Source organism: Ahaetulla prasina, chromosome 1 (assembly GCF_028640845.1).
Source record: "Ahaetulla prasina isolate Xishuangbanna chromosome 1, ASM2864084v1, whole genome shotgun sequence".
NCBI classification, from domain to species: Eukaryota; Metazoa; Chordata; class Lepidosauria; order Squamata; family Colubridae; genus Ahaetulla; species Ahaetulla prasina.
In genome coordinates, this window is record NC_080539.1 from 274,311,017 (window position 1) to 274,324,482 (window position 13,466).

At 42.6% G+C, this 13,466-nt stretch overlaps 1 protein-coding gene across 1 annotated transcript in view; it reads right to left on the minus strand.

Moving 5' to 3' along the window:
• The window catches only part of DKK3 (dickkopf WNT signaling pathway inhibitor 3), a 42,928-nt gene that overhangs the window by 15,545 nt on the left and 13,917 nt on the right, over positions 1 to 13,466 (minus strand). The window contains exons 3-4 of the mRNA XM_058160147.1: positions 12,112 to 12,249; positions 10,761 to 10,841 (exon numbers count right to left, since the gene is read on the minus strand). Of these exons, the coding sequence (XP_058016130.1) occupies positions 10,761 to 10,841; positions 12,112 to 12,249 (219 nt within the window). The remainder of the gene's footprint in view (positions 1 to 10,760; positions 10,842 to 12,111; positions 12,250 to 13,466) is intronic.

Below are 13,466 nucleotides of genomic sequence, written 5' to 3' on the forward strand. Positions count from 1 at the left end.
GGCCAGATGATTTTCCGGCCTTCTGGGCCCATAGGAAGTCAGGAAACAGGCTATTTCTGGCTTCCGAAGGGCTCCGGAGGGGGTGGGGAAGGCAATTTTCGCCTATCCTAGGCTCCAAGAAAGCCTCTGGAGCCTTGGGAGGATGAAAAACGGGCCTACCGAGCCCATTGGTAACCTTTTTGCCATCGCGTGCCAAAAGCAGGGGGAGCATGGAGGGGTAGTCATGAGCACATGGGTGGGGGCAGGGCACAGGGGGGCACTGAATTATGGGTGCATGCATGCATGCAACTCCCCCCATGCTCCCCCCGCTTTTGGCACGTGACGGCAAAAAGGTTAGCCATCACTGTCCTATACCATTTCAGACAAGTGGATGTCCAGTCTCTTCTTTAAAACCTTAAATATTTTTGCCTCATATTTAAACTTGACCAAGAATTTCACGGAGAAATCAAAGTTATTGATTCAAAGTTATTGATCTATTGTTGCACATGTTGAACCAATGATTAATCCCTCAGGACAAACCAAGGAAATAATAGATTTGGCAGACCCACCCAAGGTGTCTTGGATTTTATTAAACAAAGAGTGGGCCCCCTCCACTCAACTCCTGCATCCTTACTATGAACATACTCAGCCAGGCTGTGCAAATACATTTCCATTTGGCAATCCCTGGGACAAAGTGGTGGTATCAGAACTCACCCCCCACACCCATCAGTTCGGGATAAAACAAGGCTTTATTATTATTTATTTATTTATTATTTATTATTTAAATTTTTATACCGCCCTTCTCCCGAAGGACTCAGGGCGGTTCACAGCCTGATAAAAAATACAAAATAATACAATATAAATACGATTAAAATATAATTAAAAAACTTATTAAATTGGCCACGATTAAAATTTAGAATAAAAACCCATTAAAAACCCATAAGTTTAAAAACTAACCCAGTCCAGCGCAGATGAATAGGTGAGTTTTAAGCTCGCGACGAAAGGTTCGGAGGTCCGGAAGTTGACGGAGTCCTGGGGGGAGTTCGTTCCAGAGGGCGGGAGCCCCCACAGAGAAGGCCCTTCCCCTGGGCGCCGCCAGACGACACTGTCGCGCCGATGGCACCCTGAGGAGTCCCTCTCTGTGAGAGCGCACGGGTCGGTGAGAGGTATTCGGTAGCAGCAGGCGGTCCCGTAGATAGCCCGGCCCTATGCCATGGAGCGCTTTGAAGACGTTCACCAACACCTTGAAGCGCACCCGGAAGGCCACAGGTAGCCAGTGCAGCCTGCGCAGGATAGGTGTCACGTGGGAGCCACGAGGGGCTCCCTCTATCACCCGCGCAGCTGCATTCTGGACTAACTGAAGCCTCCGGATGCCCCTCAAGGGGAGCCCCATGTAGAGAGCATTGCAGTAATCCAGACGAGACGTCACGAGGGCGTGAGTGACTGTGCATAAGGCATCCCGGTCTAGAAAGGGGCGCAGCTGGCGCACCAGGCGAACCTGGTGGAAAGCTCTCCTGGAGATGGCCGTCAGGTGGTCTTCAAAAGACAGCCGTTCATCCAGGAGAACGCCCAAGTTGCGCACCCTCTCCATCGGGGCCAATGACTCGCTCCCAACAGTCAGCCGTGGACTCAGCTGACTGTACCGGGATGCCGGCATCCACAGCCACTCCGTCTTGGAGGGATTGAGCTTGAGCCTGTTTCTCCCCATCCAGACCCGTACGGCTTCCAGACACCGGGACAGCACTTCGATAGCTTCATTGGGGTGGCCCGGTGTGGAGAAGTACAGCTGGGTGTCATCAGCGTACAGCTGGTACCTCACACCGAAGCCACTGATGATCTCACCCAGCGGCTTCATGTAGATGTTGAACAGAAGGGGCGAGAGAATCGAACCCTGCCGCACCCCACAAGTGAGGCGCCGCGGTGACCTCTGCCCCCGCCAACACCGTCTGCGACGGTCGGAGAGATAGGAGGAGAACCACTGATAAACGGTGCCTCCCACTCCCAATCCCTCCAGCCGGCGCAGCAGGATACCATGGTCGATGGTATCGAAAGCCGCTGAGAGGTCTAATAGGACCAGGGCAGAGGAACAACCCCTATCCCTGGCCCTCCAGAGATCATCCACCAACGCGACCAAAGCCGTCTCAGTGCTGTAACCGGGCCGGAAGCCGGACTGGAGCAGGTCTAGATAGACAGTTTCCTCCAGGTGCAGGGGAAACTGATATGCCACCATACTCTCTACAACCTTCGCCGGCGGGTTGGAGACCGACGATAATTACCTAAAACAGCCGGGTCCAGGAAGGCTTCTTGAGGAGGGCCTCACCACCGCCTCTTTCAAGGCGGCGGAAGACTCCCTCCACCAAAGAAGCGCTCGTAATCCCTGGAGCCAGCCTCGTGTCACCTCCTGAGTGGCCAGCACCAGCCAGGAGGGGCACGGGTCCAGTAAACACGTGGTGGCATTCAATCTACCCAGCAACCTGTCCATGTCCTCGGAGCCACAGGGTCAAACTCATCCCAAACAATATCACCAAGACCGCCTCAGACGCCCGTCCGAATCGCCACAATTTTGGTCCAGACCGTCCCGAAGCTGAGCGATTTTATCGTATAGATAACCGTTAAACTCCTCAGCACGTCCCTGCAGCGGGTCATCCCGCTCCCCTGGTGAAGGAGGCGGGCCACCCGAGGGCAGCTGGGCGGTTATCTGCCGACGCAATGAGGAGGAGGCATAGCAACGCCTCGCTTCCCTCAGTGCCACTAGGTAGGTCCTAATATAGGATCTAACTAGTGTCCGATCAGCCTCTGAGCGGCTGGACCTCCAAGAACTCTCTAGGCGTCTTCTCCGGCGTTTCATCCCCCTCAGCTCCTCGGAGAACCAAGGAGCCGGTTGGGATCTGCGCCGGGTCAGAGGCCGCAGAGGCACGACACGGTCTAAAGCCCCAGCCGCAGCCCGTTCCCAGGCTGCGGCTAGTTCCTCTGCCGTGCCGTGAGCCAGACCCTCAGGGAATGGCCCAAGCTCCGTCCGGAACCTCTCTGGGTCCATCAGGCGCCTGGGACGGTACCAACGTAATGGTTCTGTCTCCCTGCGGTGTTGGGTAGCGGTCAGAAAGTCCAGGCGAAGGAGAGAGTGATCTGACCATGACAAAGGCTCTGTGACTATATCTCCCAAGTCCAGATCCTTCAACCACTGACCAGAGATAAAAATCAGGTCCAGTGTGCCTCCCCCGATGTGAGTAGGGCCATCCACTACTTGAGTCAGGTCCAGGGCCGTCATGGAGGCCATGAACTCCCGAGCTACTGTCGATGACGAGCCAGCAGATGGCAAGTTAAAGTCCCCCATGACTAAAAGTCTGGGGGTCTCCACTGCCACCCCGGCAAGCACCTCCAGGAGCTCGGGCAGGGCGGCTGTCACGCAGCAAGGAGCCAGGTACGCGACCAGCAAGCCCATCTGACATCTATGACCCCACCTCACAAAGGGATTCACACCCCGCAATCTGAGGTACAGTGGTCTCCCTCGGCTCTAGACTCTCTTTAATAACAACCGCCACCCCCCCACCCCTACCCTGGGCCCTCGGCTGATGGAATGCACGGAAACCCGGTGGGCACATCTCGACCAGGGGCACGCCCCCTTCAGTGCCCAGCCAGGTCTCCGTAACGCCTATAATATCCGCGGCACCCCCCTGAATCAGATCATGTATTAGGGGGGCCTTATTGGCCACGGACCGTGCGTTGCATAACATCAGACGAAGGCCCAGGCTCTGAGGGTCTTGACCATCCGGGGAACGGGAGAAGTCAGGGGGATCGGGGCACGCAATCGCCTGTATACATCGAACGCATGACCCCCTAAACCGATGAGATCCCCCCCTTCCGCTATATCTGCCCCTCCCACTTACCGTGCAGATGGACTCACCCTCACACAAAGGAACACACTCCCCCCCCATAACCTCCGAACCGATTTGATAGTCGCCACGAGCATGCGCTGGAACTGGTTTCCCTCGACGGGCTACCCCATCACCCACCCTAACCCTCCCACCCACCCCAACCCAAACCCGTCGGTTTCCTCCCCTTAAAATTTCCATTAAAACTCCCACCGGTAGTTTCCCCAACACCCGCCCTACCCCTCCCACCCCTTAAAAATCCCTCACCCTTAAAATCCCCATTAAAACTCCCCTTAAAAAATCTATTAAAACAATTAGTTAAAAATCCCCTAAGTCTCCTGGATTTAGCATGCCAACTCTCGGGGTTCCAAAACCCGTCCTCAAGGTGGGCCCTCGGTAGTGTGGAGGGCCAAACCTGCGAGAGAGGGGAATCTCGCAGGGCAAGAAGGTCCGCAGTTGAAAATCTTCGCATATCAAAAAGTACGGTAAGCAGCCCATCAAAGCCGGTCAAGATGTCAACCACAGCAGAACGGGCTCTCAGGCTGGCAGGACAGACCACGGACATCTAGGGCTCCATGGGGCCGCTACTCCATCTCCAAACCCAGCGGCCACCACTCGTCCTAGGTCCAGATGACACCCAATCGAATCAGTCACTCTCCTCTGAGCCAGTCTAGCCAACCAATGATGTTTAGAAGACGATATATGGTCTCAATCACAGTCTTAATCTTGGTCTTTACCCCACTGAACAGTGGCTCCCTTGTGCAGACTTTTGGCTCTCCTTTTAAACTTTTACTCCTGTTACTATTAGCCTTACTTAGGCACGTTTGAGTATCTGTGGCTTTCCTAGCCATGCTGCCACAAAGTAATGGTTACTGCCAAACTCCCTCCTCCCATAAAGTCTGATTTATATTCCTGATGCACTCAATTCTATGGCCAACATTCATGCCGTCAGTCTCAATAGCAATCTCTCTTCAGACAGAAGAAAAGCAACCACGTCGGTTTTAATTCTTTGCAGCAGCTCCTTCTTGACCAAAAGTCTCCTGCTGATAGCTGTTGTTTTCCACTCATTCTGCTTGACCCATCTGAAGACTAAATATTTTAGGTCTTCACAGTAACTTTAAAGTGTTTTTCCCTGCCTTTCCTTCTCTGGTTTATTGTTTTTTTAGGCACTGCCTTGAATATTTGGAAATATGCTGTGTTTCATGTAAGAATCAAAAGTACTTTAGCTGCAAGATCTTTTAAAGAAAGGTAGGGTCACAGCAAGTCTCCACAGAGAAATCTATGAACTATGTAGTGAGCATAAAAATTGTCTTGCCCCAAACCTGTTGCAAAATGTATTAAGAACTTCATACATGGATAAAAGTCAAATGTGTTCACTAAAAGAAACAAGTAAAAACACCCTCAATATCAAGCTTACTTCCACAAGACGGCATCCACAGAAAAGATTTACCACAGCCTTCTTTTAAAAGGTTTCTAGAACTTCCCAGATTGGCTAACTCCACTAAAATTCCTGGCATCCTTCACTCAAATGCTAACCAGGGCTGATTCCTACTTAGCTTCTAAGATCATCTGAACTCAGGTAGAAGTTGCCACTGCTGAGGCAGTATAGTTCAGGGGTCTCCAACCTTGGTCAGCTTTGCTGGCTGAGGGACTCTGGGAGTTGAAGTCCAAAAGTTTTAAAGGAACCAAGGTTGGAGACCGCTGGTATAGTTGCTACTAATGACCAAATTACAAGCACAATTACTGTGGCTTGATCCTGGGTGGATGGACAAAACAAACATGATAGTCACGATCTAGAAACCAATAAAAACCTGGTCTCAACTGTGCTCAATTCAAAGCAGTTCCATAAGTGAGACACAACTAAGTTAGTGGTTGTCATCCAGTTGTGCGTTATTCCTTTCAGAAAAGGAAAGCAATGAAAATGAAGGCTTTTTTTTACAAAAAATTACCCTAAATGTTTTAGCTTCTGGTTGCAATAAGAAATTGACTTTTTAGATCCTTGCAATGCTACATTCCCTAAAATATAGAACATGAAGAATATTTCCATATTTTATGACTTTATATTTTTTTGTTCAACTGCTGGGCTGCATAAACATGTTGCTCATTATGCTGATTGTATCAATAGCATCATGTCACAGAATCCAGGTGTGGCGACTGCCTCTTGGAATAAATAAAAAATTATCTTTCCTGTAAAGATACATCAAAATGTTATGTCTGATTAGCTTGCCTAAGTTAGTAACAAAGTCAAACGTGGAGTTGTTAACAAAGTGATTTACCATTAAATCAATAAGAGCAGAGTTCTAATTTCCTTTCCCTCAACCATTAAACTGAATATGTGTTTTAGCAAAGTCAAAAAGTTGGCCCTTACTTTCCTTCAGTATAGGTTAAATGTCAAAAAAGAGGTTTCCAACTTATTTCCTAGGTCAGAAGAAAGGACACCTTCCTTACGAACACTAAGATTTGAAAGACAGAGTCACAGCGGAAGAGCTGTTTGCTTTCAAATCCTAAATATCTGGTCCGGCCTAACTCAAAACATTATTTTTCAAAATCAACATACCAGTTCTTTCTGCTCAGAAACACAATATGCACAGAATAGTCATTGAAAGAGTAAGCAGAAATGGATCATAACTAGAATCACTTTGAGAAGGGAAGTTGAACCGCTCTATGACACAAATATGACAGTATTTTCAGGCAATGAATAGCAGATCCTGTAATCAATAAGAATTTGGGGCCCTCCAGAGGTATCCTTTAATGGATATAAAATGGAAACCATGTGACTAAAAATTTAATACCAGAGCATATTTATAACAGCTGATCTAAAACCTTTAACTTTGAAGTGTAAAGGCTGTTTTTCTACACATGCATTACCCATGCAACCCCGTTATTATGTTTTACATGTTTTCTTCTGTAAAAATCTCACTACATTCCAGAACTCAACACAAAAAAATCAAAGTATAGTGATGTGATGGAAATAAAATTTGAAAGTTTTTGCTTTTATTGAAAACACTATTTAATTATTAAAGGAATATTAAGATGCATCCTTACAAAAGAGATAGGATAGAAATGCAAAAGTAATATATAGTAAGCTCACATTATTAATTTCCTTTCTTATTAAAAATGGGGAATGAAAGCATTATTAGAAGAGAGAGAAAACACAAACAAGGGGAAACACTTTCTCAGTATTTTTAGTGGGGAAAATAAGTTAAAACAGTAACAAACATGGAAAAAGTTACTGAGATTTTGATTCAACAATATTTAGAAGTTGAGTATATTATTTTAATCCAAAATTTGTATTTTAATTAACCACTTTGTGACATCCACAAATAGTATAAAATTTTCTTTTAAAGAAGAACAGGATATAATATAGCAGACTGCATTCAGTCAGCAAAATACTGCTTTCAAATTCCCCCTCTAAGCTCTTCCTATGTAATTTGGAAAATATGAGAACAAAAATAAGTAACAGTGCAAAATGAAATCATATAAAAAAGATTAACTCTGACATATAAGAGGGGCAGGCAAAGATGATTCTAAACATGGTAACTAAGAATTAAGCCTAATTCAGGGAATAGGGATTATGTTTATTTTATTTAGTTTGTCAAACGTGTACAAGATAACAGATAACAGAATAAGCATGGACATGAACACAGGAAATGAGTACAAATAAATGGAGACAGTAGGACAGAGACGGTAGGCATGCTGGTGCACTTATGCACGCCCCCTTTACGGATCTCTTAGGAATGGGGTGAGGTTCACGGTAAACAGTTTAAGGTTAAAGCTGGGGAGGGGTTGTGGATGTAACAATTGAGTCAGGTAGAGCGTTCCAGGCATTGACCACTCTGTTGCTGAAGTTGTACTTTCTGCAATCAAGTTTGGAGCGGTTTACCCTGAATTTGCATCTATTGTTTGCCCATGTATTTTTGAGGTTGAAGCTGAAGTAGTTGTTGACAGGTAGGACGTTGTAGCAAACAATTTTGTGTACTATGCTTATGGCAGACCGTAGGCGGCATAGTTCCAGGTCGGCCAAGCCCATAATTTCGAGCCTGGTGGCATAAGGGATTCTATTGTGAGCAGAGGAGTAGAGTACTCTTCTCGTGAAATACCTCTGGACCCGTTCAATTATATTAATGTCCGATATACAGTGTGGATTCCAGGCAGATGAGCTGTATATGAGAATTGGTCTAGCAAAGGTTTTGTATGCCCTAGTTTGCAGTACAATGTTACTGGGGAAGAAGCTTCACAAAATTAGGTTAACAACTCTTAATGCCTTTTTGGCAATGCTGTTACAGTGAGAGCTGGGGCTTAGATTGTTTGAGATAAGTATTCCTAGGTCCTTGACAGAGTGAGGGTCGTCTATGAGGTCGTATCTGCCCAACTTGTATTTGGTGTTCTAATTTTTGTTTTTTATATTATATATTTTATAATATACTTTTATATAGAATTTTATATATAAATATATATATAATATATTTTATATATTGTTGTAATTTTATATTAAAATGTATAGGTTACAAGAACAGGTTACTTGTAACCATATGGTAAAGAAACACAGAGGAACAAAGTAGAACGTTATTTAACCCTTTTAATATACACCCTTATCATACTGAAAGTACTTTAAAAGTTTCCTGTTTGGTAATGAAAGCAAGCAGGCAGACAATGATGACATGTGCATCATGCTGTCATCAGAAAAATGACATGACTTGTGAACATTAAAAAAAAATGATATAACTGGGCCACTTCAAACAATAATCAAACAATAAACAATACCTTAATCAAGTAATTACCAACTGAGACACACAATCAAGCAGTAAACAACAACCTAAGCAAGGAACTACCAAGGAGAAAACAATACCCCGACCAACACTGTCAGAACAAACTACTGTACATAGCCAAAGAGTCAGCACCGCTCTCTTCTAAGCACTGAAGATGTTTGGGAAGTGAAACATCTGCAAATAAAACAGCTAAGTTTAGACAGCATCATGGACTCCACTGTTCAATCATGAGCTACATATATTCTGCTCTAGCGACAATCAAAGGATGGTACAATCAGCTGTAATTATTTATTCCTTGGCAAGAATTCTGGTGTTTTTTTAATTTCTCCTCCATGTGCTATCCATCTTAATTACATTCAATCAAATATGCATCTTTCTAAAAAATACATGAATGTATGGTTGTAATTTGCTTGTTTTAGTATCTATTGCTTCTATTTCAGCACTGATTTGTTAACTACTCTGAGAGTATATTACAGCATTCTTGGCTTCTTGTTAAAATGAAAGCAGCAAGTGATAAAACATTTTAGTGTGACAGCATTAATTTTGCTGGACTACAGCAGCTGCAGTTTTCAAAACTGTTTATACCTGCAGATTTTAATTCAAATTTGAGGTAAACAGTAAGCAATAAATGCATGGAAACGTTAGTGCTTTTTTCCCATCAGTTTTAATACTATAAATAAGGTAATACACTGCTACACTCTTAATTATTTATTGGTGAATATTTTCCTATTTATTTGAAAGAAAGATGGGCCTGGGTTAAAGATGAATCTCCCTAAGAAAGTCAGATTAGACTGAAAAGATAATTCTCATAAAATCTAGTAAAATTTTCCTATTTTAAATTATTTTAAGAAAAAAATAGCATCTCTCAAGTAAATTAAAGCCTACATTATATATACCGTATATACTCGAGTATAAGCCGAGTTTTTCAGCACGTTTTTTGTGCTGAAAAACGTCCCCTCGGCTTATACTCGAGTATATACGGCTTATACTCGAGGTTTTTTTTTTCTTCTTTTTTTCACATTATACCGGATGGTGCAAACTTGGCGGGCTTTTGCATTAGCGCGGGGAAGCCCTGCCGGTGCAGTGAGGGGGCGGGGCGGGGGAGCCGCCAGCCTTCTCGGCTGAGGGAGGGAGGCTTTCCCTGACCGGTAGCTGCCTCATTTCCCTCCCTCGGCTTATACTCGAGTCCCCAGTTTACCCCAGTTTTTTGGGGTAAAATTGGGGACCTCGGCTTATACTCGGATCGGCTTATATTCGAGTATATACGGTAATTTAGCTTCTTGGGGGAAGTCTGTCATTTCATAAAAACCAATTCTAATAACTTTTCCAGTGACTGATCTTCTCACATGTAATGAAATAGTTCATTTTTAATAGGCCCTATAAAGTCTATTTTTGAAAATGATAAACAGGGGCAGTTGTCCGATTCACCAATTTTATCAGTATATGCAGAAACATAAGATACAACACAGGTTTTGTCAAACTCAAAGATAGTTGTCTAAACAATTGTTCTAATTGACACTGAAAGCAAATAAATTCAAGAGAATTCCAAATAAAAACAGCATGATTAAATCTATATTAAAACCTGTGAATGAAAGCTACACAAGTTACAGATTTAAGGATGTATGGATTTTCTACAACTCTCTGCTTATCAGGGAACACAGAGGAAAGCTTACTGGTTCTTTTTTAATCAGAAGCAAGGAGTATAAATCTATTTTTTGATCATGTATATGCATTGTAGTAAATTATTACATTAATATAACTTCACTTGATTTAAGCAATACTAATGTTTACACTAAGATTTCTTATCCATACAATCAGAAATTACATATCAAAGCCACAAGCAAACTAAAAGTATTAATTACATTGCAATCTCCCCTCCAAGTATCTTCAGTCTGCAACACCAAACATCCCAAGAATTTAGGGAATGTAATGATAATTACTTTAAAACACATGACAGTATGTCTGGCAGGTATGCATGACAACCAATGACAAATTACAGTCACCAAAGTAGCTCATAAATATGAATAATACATATTATAATAAACTGTCAAACAATCCTACGTTTTAGTCATGCCATATAGGTTTCAACAACTTTTACTCATTTATTGATATGGTATTTTTCAAAACAAGAATTACTTACATGATTTCTCTTTCTGTTTTCTTGTATTGATGTAAGAATAGTCTCAGAATAGCTAGTAGATCCAGTTTTGTTATCCGTTACCTTAGAGAGAAAAACAGGTACACAGTAAAGCAATGGTTTTAATCCATTTAAATAATGTTCCAGTGCTGTTGTTGTTGTTTTTTGGTTTAGTTCTATGAACGGAACTATCACTTTATAATTATTATAAAACAAATACTTCTGAATTGTGACATGAAATTGGTGGAATTTGGGTTTGAGACAGGGAAATGAAATTTAATCTTAATATCTTACAGAACCCCATCCAATTTCCCTACACGTAATATTATATATTAAAAATCTGAAGGAACTACACTTAATGAAGTTATAAACATAACCACCATTTGCAAAAGAAAGAAGGAAAGAATGAAAGAAAGAATGAAAGAAAGAATGAAAGAAAGAAAGAAAGAAAGAAACTAATCTGTCATGAAACCACTTATTATTTTACTGTAGAAAGGGATCGATGGCAATCCAAGACTGTTTTACTTGTTTAATATTGTCAAAAATGGGTTAATAGCGCCCTCCAGATGTGCTGCTTGATGTCAGCCATCTCTTACAGGTGGTGGTCTGATTCAACTGGAGAGAGTTTTTTTAGAGCAGCCTGCAGAATCTATGCAACATCTCTAATCTATAAAAATGGCCAAGGTTTAGCTGTGCAACTTTATGCTGTTTTTAGAAAAAAAAATTAAGCTGGAATTAGTACATTAAGCCTCTGAGGAAAAACATTTCACTTTTACCCATAGAATTTGTCAAGATGCCCCCAATATCCCCACCCCCACCATTATTAAACCTTTCTCCTATAGCCTTTGGAACCATGACAAGTAAGAAGTATGCAGTCAGTTAAAAAACTTGACCCATAATTGCTTTAAAATAGTTTCTAGAGATCTCAATAGAAACTGGAGGGCCAAGCCACAAAATTTTACTATACAATAGTTTAGATTTGAAGGCAAAAAGGTGCTTCAGAGTATATGATAAAATAAGCCTCCAAACTGTGCAACTTCTTAACCCATACGTATCTTTAGTAAAGGTAAAGGTTATCCTCGCACATACGTGCTAGTCATTGCCAACTCTAGGGGGCGGTGCTCATCTCCGTTTTAAAGCCGAAGAGCCAGCACTGTCCAAAGACGTCTCCGTGGTCATGTGGCCGGCATGACTCAACGCCAAAGGCGCACGGAACGCTGTTTTTTATGTTTAAAAAGTTACAATTGGGTGAATTTGGAAATTAATACTACTGGTGCACACTAAGTTGAAGAAATCCATGAAGACTATAGGAAATATGGCACATATAAAAATGCATAAAATGGAAACATTTCACCTTATCAATTTCTTGGTGTCTATGTATAGTTTTATTTCCAACTTTTGTATCTGTGTAGGATTCATTATGGTAATTGGCAGGAAGCTTCTGAAATTCAATTCCCATTATCTTTTTAGAGCCTTCTTCCTCTGCTTCCATCTAGAAAAATTATGATTAAAGTTACAAATACTTTGTAAACATCTACATGAGTCTATCTGAGTCCAGATAGACTCAGCTTTGCATAGGACAAGTGACTAACTTCATTATCCACGTGAAGTTATTAAACTTGTAGAGCAATATACACATGCACAAAGATCATTCAAAACTTTACTATTTGTGGTACAGTCTGCCTTGTCTGAAACTGCAGAATATTTATTTTACAATACAGAGAAGTTTGTTATGCAGTTTTGGTGGGAGAGGATATGGAAAATCCTTTTGAAGGTGAAAGGTGATATTTTTGGAAAGGAAGAACAAGTTGGCAGCAATAACAAATTTTAAGCCAGGAACAATTTTCTCTTAAGATTCTATTCCTAATTATTTTCTCTGGATACTGCAATTCTTCCTCCACTATTCTGAGTGTCTATGCTACACCCATGGTAATTACCTGATTAAACTTCAATTTCCTGATGCTATATTACCAATTTAGTAAAATTACGCAGCTATGTTATCCTTATGAATATGAATAGATATAATCAAAAGTTGTTCTCCAGTCTTTATTCCAGAAATTAATATGTGTCTGGATTATAAACAAAAACATTATTTCATGTAGATATTTGGTGTAAACTCAAAAATATGAAATACAGATTTATATTATTACTTCAATAACAATCATGATAAAACTAAAAATACTGCAATTTATACTTTTCATCATAGAGGAAAACACATTTGACACGGAGTTAAATAAATGTTCATTCGTGAAAGACAGTAAAGAAAACAATATTAAGAAACAGGAACAGTCTAGAACCGTGATGGCAAACCTATGCCACGCATGCCGGAAGTGGCATGCAGAACCATCTCTCCAGGCACGTGAGCCATCGCCTGTTGCTCTGTCAGGCTCCGGCACACCAGCCAGCTGGACGTCATGCGTGCAGGAGCATCGGAAACCAGAAGAGCAGCTGCCCAGCGCACATGCACATGCCGGAAAGATAATCTTCTGGTTTCTGGCACGCGCATGTGCACCATCCAGCTGGTCTTCACATTTGCATGCATGCCAAAAACCAGAAGACTAGGTGGCTGGTGTGCATGCGCACGCTGGAAACCGGAAGATTATTTTCCCGGCACGTGCATGCACACTGGACGCCTGCTCTTCCAGTTTCTGGCACGCACACGCACCTGTGCATGCCCCCTTTTCAGCACTCAGTGCAGAAAAGGTTCAC